General features: G+C 34.9%; 1 protein-coding gene across 2 annotated transcripts in view; it reads left to right on the top strand.

Annotated features, from left to right (window-relative positions):
- The window catches only part of DIAPH2 (diaphanous related formin 2), a 909107-nt gene that overhangs the window by 467818 nt on the left and 423410 nt on the right, over window positions 1-17879 (top strand). For both annotated transcript variants that reach the window (XM_003799864.3, XM_023519127.1), the window contains exon 22: window positions 1338-1467. In XM_003799864.3, the coding sequence (XP_003799912.1) occupies window positions 1338-1467 (130 nt within the window). The remainder of the gene's footprint in view (window positions 1-1337; window positions 1468-17879) is intronic.

Below are 17879 nucleotides of genomic sequence, written 5' to 3'. Positions count from 1 at the left end.
CAAAAAAAAAAAAAAAAAAAGATTGCAGAAATGCCCTTGAGGTTTATATTGCTTTTTGTTCTTAAAGCTTGTCCTTGAATTGTGTCAGTTCCACCTTGTAGTACTTAAAAGTGTTTAGTGGATCAGCATGATAATATAAAATTTTAAATATATTACCTTTGTGGGATCAAATAATACCAGAAATTCTAAAAGATATAATTGTGACCACTTGAATTATCGATAGCATGCCTCCCGTGGCTATTCGGTTGTTTTGAGCCTTGAGACTAATAATTCTTCTAAGATGTTTACTTCATTGGCATGTAAACAGTTGTTAAAAAGCTGCAATACAAAACAAATTCAGTATGTGCCTGATTTGTTAATTGCTATGTTTTTTTTTCTTTTTTGTCACTAAAACAATAAGGATTAATTTACTCTGTAATTACCTGAATATTCTCTGAAGCCTTTTCATAAACCTGTTTGTGACGAATATTAATTTATTCTAAACAGAGTAATCCTTAAAGCTAAAAACCCCGAATGAGTATGAACATCAGTGGACAAAACCATCATCTCAGGATTATGGAATTATAGCATCCAATAGAACGAGAAAAACCTGATACTTTATGCTGTATTTATGCTTTGTTTCTAAGTAATCCTTGTTTTCATTTGCCTAGTGGAAGAGTCATATTAAAGAAAGCACCAGGTTTTCATCATATATTTTTTTTGTCCTTATACTTTAAAGATTTTTATGCTTCTAACTGTGGCATCTCTTTTCTGGTGTATCTGAAAAGGCAATATATAAACAGGCAAAGAAAATTTTCCGTAGCGTGATTGTGTGGTTAGATTCCTTTTACAACTCAGACTGAGAACAGCCTTGAGAATTATTTTCTCATGGCCGTGCAAGTAAAGGAGGACAAAATGTACTCTTTTACATTAATTTACAGTAATGATGGCTAGAAATAAATATAACCTCACAAATGAATCCAGCTTTCAAGAACCTATTTTTATAATAAAGCAAAGAACAGAATGACACTGTAAGCACACATTAGCTTGGACTATTATTATCAATACTTAAATGTTTTTCTCTCATGAAAAGAATAGTTCGTTTTGCCATAGTGATTCAGACATTTTTGAAAATCTAGATTAAGCTTTAATTTGGCACTTAGATTAGTCATCGTTCTTGCTTTTGAAATATGGAGTTCCTTTTAAAATCCAGAGATTTATTAGACCACGTTAAGAATCTATCTAAACTTTTTAAAGTATTAAATTAGTTACAAGTTCATTCATTCATTTACTCCTTTCACGTGTTTAAGAAAATGTCTGTGTTTAAATTCAAAAAAAAATGTGTTTTTTTCTTCCAGATCAGAGACACTAAGTCAGCAGATCAAAAGACAACGCTTTTGCATTTTCTGGCTGAAATTTGTGAGGAAAAATACAGAGATATCCTCAAATTTCCTGAAGAACTGGAACATGTAGAAAGTGCGAGCAAAGGTAAGTAATTCGTAACTGCTTTGAGACTATTTCTTGCCTGTGTATTTTGTTTTAAATTGTTAAAGTTAAAGAATCTATAAACTTTATTAATCATAAAAATATTTTTGTTTACTAAGAAAAGTAAGAATATAGTTTCCATTAACTTCCCTTATATTTGACAGAACAGTGCATGTTTTGTTTTGTTTTGTTGGAGACAGACTCTCACTTTGTCGCCCACCCTCCATAGAGTGCCATGACGTCTTAGCTCACAGCAACTTCAAGCTCTTGGGCTCAAGCCATTCTCTTGCCTCAGCCTCCCCAGTAGCTGCAACTACAGGCACTCTCCCCAGTGCCCAGCTATTTTTTAGAGATGTCTCTCTGGCTCGGGTGAACTCCTGAGCTCAGGCAATCCATCCACCTCGGCCTCCCAGAGGGCTAGGATTACAGACAACAATGCATTTTAATTACTTGGTTTTGTCTTTATTCTTTTAATACTCTAGGTTATCACAGCTTTTATATCTCTGATCAGATATGTTCATTTTTGCACTTGATACACAACTTAAGCGTATATTATTTGGAAAGGAATCATACTACGGGGCTTTTAGTGATATGAAAATGATTATAAGACAGTTCTTACTTGAATGTGTTTAAAATGTAGAAGGTGAGAAAGATATAGATTGTATTTATATACACATACAAATATGTTATGAAACAAGGATGAATGTATGAAGTGGTACAGGAAAAGATAATGTCCTACTGTTTAGATGAGGGAGAAGGTACTTTGGAATGGGTAGATAAGAAGAGGCTAAAGAGTGAAATATGGGCTCGGCGCCTATAGCTGAACCAGCTAAGGCGCCAGCCACGTACACCTAAGGTGGCGGGTTCGAATCCCCAGCCCAGACCCGCCAAACAACAATGACGGCTGCAACCAAAAAATAGCCGGGCGTTGTGGCGGGCGCCTGTGGTCCCAGCTACTTGGGAGGTGGAGGCAGGAGACTCGCTTGAGCCCAGGAGTTGGAGGTTGCTGTGAGCTGTAATGTCACGGCACTCTACCCAGGGGGACCGCTTGAGGCTCTGTCTCAAAAAAAAAAAAAAAAGAGTGAAATATGAGGATAGGGTTTTGCAGACATAGAAAAAGACTTGCTTTCTGACCCGAGCAGAGTGTTAGAATGTTTTAGGACAGGTGAAAGGATTGGTTGACTATAAGGTTAGAGCAGTAAGGTAGGCGTCTCCGAGACTTTGATGTCAGGCTAGAGAGCATAGTATGATGTGGTGGGCAGGAAGGCATTGTGGAAGGGATAGAATGGGCAGGACATAGCACCAGTGAGGAAACAGCAGGCGGGAAACACAGATGTCTTTGAGATTTGAATTACTCTTGAAAGAGGCTGGAAAGTGAAATAAAGGAGGGACAGGCCAGGCGCGGTGGCTCAGGCCTGTAATCCCAGCACTTTGGGAGGCTGAAATGGGCAGATCACCTGAACTCAGGAGTTCGAGACCAGCCAGAGCTAGAGCAAGACCCTATCTCTAAAAAAATAGCCAGGCATTGTGGCAGGCGCCTGTAGTCCCAGCTGCTCAGGAGGCGGAGGCAAGAGAATAGATTGAGCCCAAGAGTTTGAGGTTGCCGAGCGATATGATGCCACAACACTCTACTGGGGGTAACAAAGTAAGACTCAGTCTCAAAAAAAAAAAAATTTGAAAAAAGACATAAAAGAAGAAGGATCAAGGAAACATTTTCTGAAGGTGAGACTATATACATGGAGAAGTATATTTTCCCTTTTAGATAAGGGAATCATGCCGTAAATCTTATATTTGAAATTGAACTATAGTAATTTCATTCTATAACTCAGAAGACTTTGGTGAGGACTCCAAAGCATAATCACTTTCTAAGTTTATTACAAAATATATAAACCTGTTAGTGCCCTTTGGAGGAAAAAAAAGTGAGTGTTTAAAACCTAGAATGGTTTTGTATAACACGGTTTGTATAACATGCAGTTGTTCATCTCTGCTGATCTGGTATTGTCAATCACATCCTCAACATATTTCTATCATTTTATCCAACATGCATTATTTTGTGGTCTCAGGACCAGAATAACTCTAAAAGACGAATTACGACTCCGTACTTCTATTGTAGTTTGTTTCCTCATTTTAAGAAAATTTTATAATATGAATTAAATTTACACTTCACCGCAACGATAATAGCAGCTTTCTGGTAATAGCCTTTTTAAAGAACTTCTATATGTGCATCTTGGCTCTTGTGCTTAAAAATACATCTTTGTGACTAGAGGCATATTTACTAACATGCAACTAATGTGGAATAATAGCAACGTTTTAAATATTCGTATTATTATTTAAAATATGTAAAATGATATAAGGCCAGTTCCTACATTAGATTATTTTGGTGCTATTACTACTCTTTAATTGCCATCTACCAGATTTTTTAAAAAATATTTTGTTTGTTTAATATTAAAATCAATTTTGAAAAGATTTTGGTAAAAAAAAAATATATCATAAAGGCATTCAAATAAAATGTTCTATAAATTTTGTGATTTATAATTATTACAGTGAAGATAGTCTACATACATGTATATATACACACAGGCACAGGGTGGCCATAAAGTTTTAAATTGCACATGAACTTTATGGACACACTGTGTGTGTGTGATGAATCTATTTTTAGTGAAAATAATGTGGAATGACTGAAATGAAATCTGGGATAAAGCATCTATCAGTTTGATTTTTACATCTAAATACCTGTTGATTGATATATGTGAGTGGTATGTGTGGAGATATCTATATATATATAAGATATATGGAACTATATATATTTACATATCATCATCAATCCCACTACAGGATATTTATTCAAAGTAAAGGAAATCAGTATATTAAAGGGGATCTGCTATTCCATGTTAATTGTAGCACTATTTCTGTTAGCAAAGACATATGAAATCAACCTAAGTGTCCATCAATGAATGAATAGATAAAGAAAATGTGGTATACCTATACTGAATACTATTCACCCATACAAAAGAACTAAGTCCTGTCATTTGCAGAGATGTGGATAGAACCAGAGGTCATTATATTAAGTGAAATAAGGCAGACACAGAAAGACAAATATTGCATGTCCTCACTCATATGAGGGAGATAAAAATGTTTATCTCATAAAGATAGAAAGTAGCTTGACTGTTACCAGAGGCTGCAGAGGGGATGAAGAGAGTTTGGCTAATGGAAGGAATAAGATATAGTGTTCAATGATACAGTGGTATTACTACTTAACAATTTACTTTATATTTAAAAATAGGTAGAAGAGAAAATTGGAATATTTCCAACACAAAAAAGTGATAAGTATTTGAGGTGATGGATATCCTAAATACCCTGATTTAATCACCACACATTATATGCATATATCAAAATATCACATGTACTCCATAAATCTATACAATTATTATGTATCAATTAAAATTTTTTAAAATAACTATAGCTATTTATAGACACATGAAACATATTTTCATATATAGTATTTATACATTTTATGTAATTATAAAGAGAATCATTAAAGTATATCATATACTTTAGGCACTACTACTACTGACAAAGGTAGACTATAGAACCTTTTAATTTAAATATTATAGCTCACTAACCTTGGCTCTGCTACTTACTAGTTCTCCAGCCTTATGTTAATAATTCAAACTTCAAAATTTTTGTTTTCCCATCCATAAAATGAGAATGATAGTAACAAAAATATTTAATTAATTAACATATACAAAGCATCCAGCAAAGTACTTGATGCATAGGAAGTATGCACCTATTGCTGTACCACTATTTTTAATTGTAGTAGTAGTAGCACTAGTAGTAGTAGTGGTAGTAATGGGTATACTACTAAGAATATTATGGTTGTTTCTATTGTTTTATTAGAAGAAAATAATAAGGATATCTTATAGTTCCTCAAATCTCAGTAACTAGGTATTAGATTCAGTTTTATTTGTTTATTTCCTATTCCTGGATCTTTGCTAAATCTTCTCATATTTTTGTTTTCCATTATCCCCAACTTCTTAGTCTCAATCCATTTCAAGAGTAATATCTCTCAGTTACATCTTGATTATCCCTGACTTTATGTATTCTTTCTGCCAGACTATTTGAAAAGCTGTTAACAAAAATCCTCTTTCTATTATGCTACTTGGGCTGTAGCAATCTCAGTCTCAAATTTCTTAACTAGTTCTTTTTCTTTCTCTATGAAATTCATACTCAGAGTTCTCACCTCAAAAAATCCTTAAGCACATTCTACCTGCTTGCATCCCTCTTTCAATCCCTCCTAGTTTTCATTTCAGTATGCTCAGACATATATTCTCTTGAGCCATTTGTAGTACTTTAAAATAATCCTATCATTGTGTAGAATTTCATGCTGCATCCCCTGCCTGGAAATCTCACCTGCCCTGTCCTCTAAGACAACTGACTATCATTTGTCAAATCACTGTTCACAATCTATTTCCTTTTCCTTTTTAAAAAATATTTTGTTACTAAAACCTAAGAAGAAAATACTTTAGAATTTAGTCTACAGGAAGAAACAAAATATGGTAAAAGGTCAAGCCAATTACCTCTTATTTATAGTGAAATACTTTTCCTTGGTATTTAAGACTAGCTTGTCTTGTTTGCTTAATGTTCATTGCAGCCTTGTTTCCACTATATTCTGTCACCTTCAGTACTTTGCATTACATACTGTATATACAAAGGATGCCAAAAATGTATGCATATTTTAAGAAAGGGAACAGTTACATTAAAATCATAATATTCAATATTGTAAAACTCAGCATATACTGATAACAAAAGATGAATACAAAAAACATTTTGACTTCTACAATTACAAGAGGTGCTCAAAGTGGTTACCATCAGTGTCTTAACACTTTTTTTGTATTAAATCATAGCTGTGTACATTAATGCAATCATGGGGTACAACATACTGGTTTTATATACAATTTGAAATGTTTTCATCAAACTGGTTAACATAGCCTTCACGTCATTTTTTTAGTTATTGTGTTAAGACATTTATATTCTACACCTAGTAAATTTCACATGTACCCTTGTAAGATGCACCCTAGGTGTGGTCCCACCAATTACCCTCCCTCCACCCATCCTCCCTTCTCCCTTCCCTTCATTGTTAAAATGTCCATACTACCCAAAGCAATATACAGTTTTAATGTAATCCCTATTAAAGCTCCACTGTCATACTTTAAAGATCTCGAAAAAATATTACTTTGTTTTGTATGGAATCAGAAAAAAACTCGAATAGCCAAGACATTACTCAGAAATAAAAACAAAGCAGGAGGAATTACGCTACCAGACCTCAGACTAAATTGATAGTGATCAAAACAGCATGGTACTGGCACAAAAACAGAGAGGTAGATGTATGGAACAGAATAGAGAACCAAGAGATGAACCCAGCCTCTTACCGTTATTTGATCTTTGACACTTCTGATTACAGCAAATTACTGCTTGAGCAGCATTGACCAAAGTGTCCACTTGTATCCTTATACATGCCATTTGACAGTATCATGTGTCTCAAGCTTATCACAGCTGTACGCAATTGTTAGGTGGGTTGGAGGTTCTTTTGCATGGTCACACCCACATTTTCATCATACTTCCATAATGTTCTTGAATTTCAAATACCACTTCAAACAGGTCTTGTGATCTTTGAATGACAATCATGCTTCCACTATTTTCTTAGACTGTCCGTCCTGTCATGTGGTAACACTAGCATTTGATTAACACCATCATTTGAGTGAACGTTATACTACATACTGCTACTGTAGTTTAATTCAACTTCAAAAAATAAGCCACAGGGCAGCGCCTGTGGCTCAAAGGAGTAGGGCTTGGGCTGGGGTCAAACCTAGCCCCAGCAAAAAAAAAAAAAAAAAACTACAAAAAAAAATACACAGATAACATCTCTTAAAATGCATTTTTTGACACCCCAAGTATATAGACATATACCAGCAAAAAAAATAGATTATATAATTTCATTTTATTTGATGACTATCTCTTTGTGAAATGATCTGCTTCTTTAAAAACAAATATTAAGAAGTACCTTTTTTCCTAATTGAAGAATGAATTATTTGACTCATATTTAAAGAACAGTTAGATGACTACCACTGGCTTCTATATTTTTGCTTTTTTAGTACCCAAATACCTACTTTGGTAGGGTAAGGATTTTTTCTATCTGGTAGAACAAATAACAAACTTACGTAGTCCACTACTGAAGTTGCTGGCTTAAAAATTAATCACAAACAGGGAAAAATCACCTTGAACTGAAAGGAAAACAAAAGGAAAGAAGTAGATAGGATCCGTGGAAAAAAAATTACTTCATAATTACTTTTACTTCCTATAAAGCCAAGCTTTTAAGATTGTGTTTTTTGGAAGATATGAAGCTATGTTATAAAGTTAGCTTTTTTTTTTTTTCTGGAGCTCTGTAACTCAAAGATATTGGGGGAAAAAACATGATTTTTACATTAAACCAGATATATATTATAGAGTAGAATTCAAAATCTATATGAATTTTTAAAATAAAACAGATGACTTCAAAGAAATTTCCCACTTGCTGCAGATCCCTAGAGGCGCACGTTCAGTGTTCTCTTCTATTAGGAGTACTTTGGTGGGAAAAGTTTCTGAAGTATTGCCTGAAGAGTTAGAGAGTGGTTTTGTTTGGGTTGGGTTATTTATTTATTTAGTTAGTTAGTTTGTTATTCGGTTAGTTTTTATTTCAGGGAAAGATGAGGCAAGCAAACAGAGTTAGGGGAGGAGAGTGCGACATAACCCTTATGAAGTTTAGAAGCAATTTACTTAATGTGACTCTATTACCAGGGAAACTAATAAAATAACATTGGTCTGGTCATTTTATTCTAGGTTAAATTCTGAATCTGCAAGTCTTTTCATTCATGTTTGACATACTAATGAGTCTTTAGAGGGAAAAAAAGTGGCTGTTATAGAGACCGTGATGACTTTGAAACATTGAAGAAACTTGTGATAAAGCACAATTGTCTTTTCCACAAATGACTAATTTTAAAGATTGCATATGTTTGTGTGTATAAACTTATAGCTAATAATATGTGTTATATAAAGCATTGCTGGTTTATGAGATACATTTGATAAATTCTTTATTGTCCCCCACCCCCAGTGGCTTTTACTTCAACTTTCAGCTATGAGGATTTTTGCAGTTTGATTTAAAATCTCTGCTGCTTTATAGGTCGGCTCCAGGGATTAAACCAAAAGGGTTAGTAAAGTTTAATTAAAACTATTCAATTCAAAAGGGGGAAAATTTACATTAATGTATTTGAAGGCACTATTAATCCTAAGGTTTTGCATAAATCCAAAATAGATTTCACTTCAGTTAAATTAGTGCCATCCTACAAGATAAAAGCTAGTGAAGTTTTCTATGAATGGTGTTAATTTTTTATTAATTAATTAAATTATTGTGACGTCAGTTATCAACCATACCTTCAGATATCTGCTGTGTTTTCGTGACATGTTAGTGACTGGTTAGCTGTTTATCTAGTCTGACTTCTTCTCAGGTTTAATTATGATGAAAGTTCAAATTGAAGGAAATGTGTTTGTGGGGGAGGGAGATCAATAAAATAAAAGAGGGGATGGCACCTGTGGCTCAGTGAGTAGGGCACGAGCCCCATATACCAAGGGTGGCAGGTTCAAATCTAGCCCGGCCAAACTGCAACAAAAAAATAGCTGGGTGTTGTGGAGGGTGCCTGTAGTCCCAGCTGCTCAGGAGGCTGAGGCAAGAGAATCGCCTAACCCCGAGAGCTGGAGGTTGCTGCGAGCTATGACGCTACCGCACCTACTGAGGGCAACAAAGTGAAACTCTGTCTCCAAAAAATAACAAAAGAAGAAGAAAAGAGAGAGAGGGAAAAGTAAAATAATAGTAGGGTAAAAAAATTGTGGGAAAGAAAAGAATACATTTTCAGAAACTCTAGGGCTGATAGAAGCTTTAGAGATTATCTAGTCCTTGCTAAAAAGGCACCTAAGGTGGCATTTAGTCTAACTTTGCTGTTTTCGAATTGAAGAAACTAAAACCCAGAAGGATGAAGGAATTGACCGTGATCACACAGCTGAGTGATAGAATCAATGTGCATTTGTAGATCTTGTCTACAGCTATTTTATGATATGTTTTTCATCCACAGTTTTACTTCCTTTGTGGTCTAAAATATACAACAGAGATTCATGCTCACATATTAGAAAACATATAGAAAGTAAATGTGACCAAATAAAAAAGTTTATTGGTAGTGTAAACACGACTTCTCTATGTAGTTATCCATAGTCTCTGTACCCCTGTTTTGACAGAATTAACCTCACCTTTCTCTGTTACAATGGCACGTTACCCTTATTAGTAATGTAGCACATACCATATTTGCATTTTTTATTTAATAATTTGCTTCTATGTGTTCCTTCTATTTTGAGTTCCATAGTGGCAAGGACTATGTCCTATTTTTCCTTATAATCTCAGTGTTAACACAGCATCTCAGAAGTGCTCGATAAATGTTTGTTTGTTTGTTTGTTTGATGGTTTAGAGTTTCACTCTGTCACCCTGGGTAGAGTGCTGTGATGTCCTCATAGCTCACTGCAACCTCTAACTAGTTGGCTCAAGTGATCCTCCTGCCTCAGCCTTCCAAGGAGGTGGGACTATCGGCACCAGCCATGACGCCCAGCTGGTTTTTCTATTTTTAGTAAAGATGAGGTTTCTCTCTTGCTCAGACCAGTCTCAAACTAAGCTCCCATGATCTTCCCACCTTGGCCTCTCAGAGTGTTGGGATTATATGTGGTGAGCCACTGTGCCCAGCCAATAAATGCTTATTGAACTGAATTTTTTGCTTATCATTTTAGTACAACAGGCATATTTCAAAATAAGATATTGTTGTAAGTTGCCAGGTAGAAAATAACAGCCTGAAAGTACTGCTTGCTGTAAATATGAGAGAAGAAACAAGGTATATCCTGTTCTACATTTTATTTCTTTCAAGGAGAAGGTTAAAATTGTAAACAATCAAGTTAGTAATGGAAAGGACCTAATCTTATGGAGGCCACCAAACCATAAAGGTTTATAGGGAATGGTAAGGACCAAGTCTCATAGGACCTACCAAGGCCAACTGTCTCAATGGAATATATAACTAACAGTTGAAATGTCCGCTATCTTTTATTCTAATGACTGAAAAATTACTTTCATATCATCTACTGTTAGTTTTTTTTTTTTGAAAAATCTTTAATATATTTTTCTTTAAGGAACAAAATCTTACTATTTTTAGAGCATTTAACTTATTGTGATTTATAGGACTTAACACATAAAAGTATGTTAAACTATTGTATTTCCTAATAGATTTAAACTTTGAGTTATCACCTAACATTTTTAAAACTCAGAATATACCCATGCAGCAAGATATCAGTATGATTGATCTTACTTTAATGTTAGCCATCTGAGTAAAATTGAGTACGAATACCACTACATCATTTTAATAAAAAGGTTAAATTGTTTAGCTTCCTTTGGATTTTTTGTATATGCTGTTTAAAATATCTTAAATATTTTTCACATATATACTGTTTAAAATATCTTAAACATTTTTTTAAACTAATTACATTCTATCATATCAACGCCTTAACTATGTTACAAAATTTAAGAGAATATCATTAAGTGGTAGGGAACCAAATACATATTTATCTATGTAAATCCTCCTAACTCTTAGCAAGTCCTTTCTAATTTTTCTAAACAAAATGAGTGTCTTCAAAATAAGAGAAATGATAAGAAGTCCAAGACATTCATAGAGGCCAGGCGAGGTGGCTCACGCCTGTAATCCTAGCACTCTAGGAGGCTGAGGTGGGTGGATAACTTGAGCTCACAAGTTTGAGACCAGCCTGAGCAAAAGCAAGACCCCATTTCTACTAGAATTAGATAAACTAAGGCAAGAGAATTGCTTGAGCCCAAGAGTTGGAGGTTGCTGTGAGCCATGATGCCACGGCATTCTACCCAGGTGACAGCTTAAGACTCTATCTCAAAAAAAAAAAAAATTCATAGAATTTGTTTTTAATTTTTCAATAAGAACATTAAACATGAGATCTACCCTCTTAACAAATTTCTAAGTGTACAGTACATTATTGTTGACTATTGGTACAATGTGGTATAGCTGTTTGCAGGAGTTTATTTATCAGTTAAGCAAGATAAGTGAGTTTGAGAAAATGTATTTTTAATGTGAAATGTCAAAAGGATTTAGGAAAAAAGGTTATGTTTTCCTTTTGCTGGCTAGAAATCTAGTCATTACCAGCCAATATTTTCAGTTCGTAATGTATAAATGCTCTAATTCATTTTCATTTCTAGAAGAAACTATTGAGTAAAAACATTAATATCTTCAGGTAACATTGAAAGGAAACAGAGATCATGGCCATTTGGATTTAGGTAAATTGTTTCAACACAAATCAATGATTCCTTTTAGAATTATATAGGAATTTGTCAGGGTATCTTGCCTTTTATATCCCAAAGTCTATTTTTGCTTGAGAATTGTATGCATGCCTGTCTCACACCATTACCCTGTCTCAGAAGCTAGGCTGCTGTACCTTTTCCAAACTGAAATGCCATCCCCTTCTCTCAGCCTTTTTGAGACCTATGTATTTTTTTAAAGGCCCAGTTTAAATCCCACTCTTCTATAAAAAGTCTTCCCCAACTGTTATAGCTTTCAATGGTTTCTCACTTTATCCTCTTGTACCATAACACTTCTTTGAACTTCTTAGTTTGCTACTTGATCCTATACTCATTTGCATTTCAATATAAGTGTTTCCATATTTATGGCTGCCTTCTGACATGATGTTTTCTCAATTATGTATGATATCATTAGTCTGCTTTCCACAGCAAAATCTAGCACAAGAGTTGGTATGATAAATTCAGCTTAGTGAATGCTTATTATACTTCACCCTAATCATAGCTGCATAGGTACTTAGATTAGCTAAAATATACTTGCATATATTTGATTTCAACTTCTTAACCATTAAGCAACAAGTAGAAAACCAGGTCCTCAAAAAGTATTTTTTAAAGGTAGTTTTTGAAGACAAAAATAATCTATGATTTTAGAAATCATTATAGTAGTTACTCTTGGGGCAGATTAGTGACTAGAATGGAGAATGTGAGGGCTTCTTGGGTACTGTTCATGTTCTGTTTCTTGATCAGGATGCTAGTTAAATGGGTATGTTTTGCATGTGAAAATTCATTCAGGTGACCACTTACATAGGCTTTTCTCAATGTATGTTACACTTCAGCAAAGCATTTTTTAAAAATCATTCATTAAATTTTTTAGTATGTGTATGACTTATGAAAAGCAGCAGCAGTACTATGTTTTAATTCAGAAGTTTTTTTTTTGTTTTTGCCATGCTTAGTTATAATAATCACATGTATTATATAAATATTAATAGACAGCTGTTGTCAGAGTTGATCTGATGTTATTATAAATAATTATTATTTTTCAGCAAGTTGTATGTCACTTCTGGATTTTATCAAAGCATCTTTTAGTCTAAGATGGATATACTTTTTATTTAGAAAAACAAAAAAGAAGGAAGAAAGAAAAAGACCTACCAACCACATGAGGATCAGGGTGGTCTTTACTATATTATGCTGTCTTATATATCATTGACCCCTGACATATCCTTAGCACATACTGAATTAAAATTTACATCAAGAGCCTATCACTGCTATCATATTTATCATTGTGTTTTTGTTTCAATGTCAAGATATAGGAATAAGTGGGAATATTTTTCAGTTTTATCTCACTGTGGATTCAGATTTCTTAGTTTAAAAGTGAACATTCATATATCACATGATTGAATCCTAAGGTGAAATGCAGGGAAATGTTTGATGCAAGAGGTTAAAGGACAGATGTTGGGTAGTATTATCAGGTTGAAGAAGTGAGAGTAGAGGAAGAAGGCAGAATGGCAGAAACAAAGAAAGAACTAGCTTTCTGCTGCTACAACAGTCATAAGAAAAGATGGATCATGCCCCAAGTGGAGACTCCATTGTATCACTATGGAAAATATGTGGAATTTGGCAATCAACTTGGCTACCATTATTGTACTTTTCACCACTACCCATCCCTCACCAGTAAGAATGAGCCTACTGTAGGCTCAGCACCTGTGGCTCAAGTGGCTAAGGCGCCAGCCACATACACCTAAGGTGGCGGGTTCAAATCCAGCCCAGGCCTGCCAAAACAACAATGACAGCTGCAACCAAAGAATAGCCGGGCGTTGTGGCGGGCACCTGTGGTCCCAGCTACTTGGGAGGCTGAGGCAGAAGACTCGCTTGAGCCCAGGAGTTGGAGGTTGCTGTGAGCTGTGATGCCATGGCACTCTACCCAGGGGGACAGCTTGAGGCTCTGTCTCAAAAAAAAGATTGAGCCTTGTTTAGGGATGTGGGGTGTTGGGGGTTAGGGATTTCAGGAGATTACCAGTACAATATCAGACCTGTCTGAGCAAAATCTGCCATTCTCCACATTTCACACATTTCAATCATGGCTTGAACACAAGGATCAAGCCACAGGTAGTCCCATTGCTGTTGTGATTTCTTGAAATTAACTGAGATATTTTGCTGGTATTTGGATTCTACAAGTTGATGAAGCAAATTTAGCAAATAGCAAATATAATACTTCCTTGTGCCAATTTTATACTACCCAAACTCCTTAACTATATTTTCATATAAAACAGTCAAAAGGGAGCTGTCAGTCTTAGTTTGTTTTGCATTTGCTACAAAAGAACACTATAACCTAGGTAATTTACCAAGAAAAGAAATGTATTTCCCACAGTTGTAGGAGCTGGGAAGTCTACTATCAAGGTGATAGCTTCTGGCCAGGCCTTATTTTCATCCCATGCCAGAAGGATACAGGGGCAGAAGGGCAAAAGAGCACATGCACGAGAGAGAGAGAAGTAAGAAGGAACAAAACTTGGTTTTATAAATCCGCTCTTTCAGTAACAAAATCACTCCTGTGATAATTATGTTATGAGTTTGCCTCATAACCTAACCTCCTCTTAAAGGTCCTACCCCTCAGCATCTCCACATTTGGGGTCAAGTTTCCAGCACATGAATTTTGGGGGATGCATTCAAACCACAGCACGGGCATTTTTATTTTAAGATTCATTGAAGTAGTAAGGAGAAAACCTTGACTAATATTGGCAGCTAATAGCTTTGCAGCAAAGGATTCTGGTATAGTCATATCTGAAAGAAACATGCTAGAAATGTGTCCAAGGAGCATAGTTTGGCCATCTAACAACTCAGTGCCTATTTCCTCATTTGTATGACAATGTTTCTTAATTTGAAAAATAAAGATAGTAATATTTAGCCTACTTATCCCTTTAGGTAATTCCAATAGTAAAATTAGATATTCAGTGTAAAAATGACTTCATAATAAGGTATTATACCGTGTTTCCCCGAAACTAAGATCTATCCAAAAAATAACCCCTAGTAGGATTTCTATGCCTTTGTTAGATATAAGCCCTACCCTGATAATAAGACCTAGTGATGGGCATGGCTATGCAGTGTATCTGCATAGCACACCATGCATTTCAGCGCAGAGAGGAAGACATCCCGTGAAAATAAGCCTTAGTGTGTCTTCTTGAGGAAAAATGAATACATGACAATGTCTTACTTTTGGAGAAACACAGTATATAAATAACAGTTATTCAAGCTAGGGTGAAGATAATAGTTCCAGTTGATTTTGATTAGTTTTTTCGTTTGTTTAGTCCTATTTTTTTAAATGAAGAATAGAATTCACTTGTTAAATCATAAAGCTTTCTGAAATAATGTATGATGTCGTTATTTTTACTTTCTTTACACATTCTAATACTCTTGTCCATTTGGGACCCTTTGAGAATTAAGACTAAAAATATAATCACTAGGCCCATCTTATTTTCAATGTTGTTTCTAAGTTTTGATGGAAAACTCATTGCCCTACATTCACGGGTCGATCATAAACATTCTAATATCCTGTTTTGCTAGGCTATCTTTGTCCTTAGTATATATAAACATAGAAGAAAAGAAAAAGCATATAGTATTTAATTGAATAGTGTAAGTAATTGATAGTAAAAGTTTAGGGGCAAATAAAAAGGTATGAATTTAAAAGATTATTATAATAACTAATAAAAATGATAAAGCATTTCTATTATGTGCATTTTAAAGGAGCGGATTCTGCTTATGTTTGTAGCAGAAAAGCTAAAGCTAATGTTTATGCTAGCTACTGTTTTTTTCACTTAATTATGCATTTTCTGATACCTAATATTGATAATAATAACCACTACCATTTATGCAGAGCTTACTAAGCGAAGTGCCGGGCAGTATATTAAGCATGGTTTTATAGAAAAAGAAACTGAGGCTCAGAAAAGTTAAATAAAATTCTCAAGAGAATAGCTTAGATTTTATCTACTTATGTATCCTTTCTTCTTTCTACTTTGATATAACATCCTGGAGAGTGATATTAAAAACATTGAAAAAGATATAATATATGAAAATTTTACTGCAAATTTAAGATGAACTGATAAAGCACTATAAACCCTGGTAAATTCCATATTTTAAGGGTAATATTAATTATTATAATTAGAAACATCCAATGAAATCATACAGGCATTGTTTTACTCTAAACTACAGTGAACTGTTGAATATATAAAAATGGTATCATTAGGATTTAGAGTTTTATTCAATTGATTTTTCCCTTTATTTGAATGCAGAGAATAGTAACACCCTTACCATGATGAGCAAAGAGTGAATATCTTAGCTGTCCACATTTTTGAGGGGGTTGAGTGTCAAGTAAAGGCATGTTTATTTAACTTTAGTAGTATAGGGACCTGCAGTTACTAAGTTGTACATTTTTATCCCTTGCTTAAAATAGATCAGTTGTCTATTCTCTGGAAATATGGGTATACTTTCAACTAATTTGTACGCTTATGAACGTATCTTTTACTACTCAAAAACCACACTGAATAGATGTTTTTCAGAGAAAAATGACTTAACTTGAATATTTCTGTTAATCATGTGCATCGATATCTCAGTTTACATAGAGGTTCTTTAGAAATGGGTCTTTACCCTTAAATGGACAGATGGCACATGAATAGAATGTTCTCAAAATAAAAACATACCAAAAATGTTCAGCCTCACCAACAGTGGGAGAAATGTACGGAGTATACTGAACGCGCTGTGTCTTTGAGGAAGGAAGGGGCAGTTTGTGTTTTTATGCCTCATAGAGCCCAGATTACACATTAGAGTCTTACATATTCAGCAGGTTTGGGGGTAAAGCTATACATATTTATGAGGGAAACTGAGCACATGGGCAATGGGTACACATATATAACATATGAGGTTGAACAATTAAGTTCACAAACTCATCCTAGCAAAAGTGCTACGTACTTCATTGCTGAATATCACTACTGTCATTCAAAGATTCTACTTGGGCAAAAGCTATATACTGACCAGGGCCTAGTCCACCCTTCAAAGCAATTTTGGAACTCTTTTTTTTGCTGGAATGGACTTCAGAGTTGTCATCATATAAGGCCTGACAATTAAGTTTGGGAACTCATCCTAGAAAAAGTGTACATACCTCATTGCTGAGTATCACTATGATCACCTTTGAAGTACTCCCCTTGGGAAGCTACACACCCACACCAGCACCTAGTCCACCCTTCAAAGCAATTTTGGGACTCGTTTGTCTCGAATGGCCATTGGAGCTATGCTCCTATGGGTCTGAAAGTTAAGTTCGTGAACTCATCCTGGAAGAAGTGCTTTGAAGTGTGGAGTAGGTGCTAGCATGGGTGCATAGCTTCCTAACGGGAGTACTTCAACGGTGACCATAGTGATATTCAGCAATGAGGTATGTAGCACTCTTTCTAGAATGAGTTTGTGAACTTCATTGTCCGATCTTGTACATCTCATGTTCACTTTGGGGCAGGGTTTTAGCATTAAAACAAAGTGGAATTTAGTTCTCTGTTTCAAAAGGTGAACTATAAGACACAAAGACAGTTTGCATGCAACCTCTGAAAGTTGGCTGAAGTTAGCTTAAGGTCTGCAGTTGCTTTTCAGAAAAGAATGTTTGTAAGGCAAGTCCTCTGTTCAGAGTCATGGTGGTTTGAGTTGTAAATCAGAATTAGGAGAGGTCTGATAGCTCCTACTGTTATATAGTTTAGTAACAGCCTACCATTTCTTGTAGCTGTAGGAATTTAGAAATTTATCATGCCAGCCAGGCCCTCAACCCTCAACCTGTAGGTTCCTTTCATTTCTTTAACCTTGGAAACCATCTTAGTTGATAAGGTGGCATCTATTTTGATCACAGGATAACATCTTCAAAGACCTTACACCAGGTAATTTCTAATTATCATATATATTTTGTAGATGTAATATCTGCATACAAATATTCCCCCTTGTGTTTTTT

This window comes from Otolemur garnettii, unplaced genomic scaffold (genome assembly GCF_000181295.1).
Source record: "Otolemur garnettii isolate 467f Iridium unplaced genomic scaffold, OtoGar3 scaffold00157, whole genome shotgun sequence".
NCBI classification, from domain to species: domain Eukaryota; kingdom Metazoa; phylum Chordata; class Mammalia; order Primates; family Galagidae; genus Otolemur; species Otolemur garnettii.
This window is presented reverse-complemented; position numbering and strand designations above follow the sequence as displayed.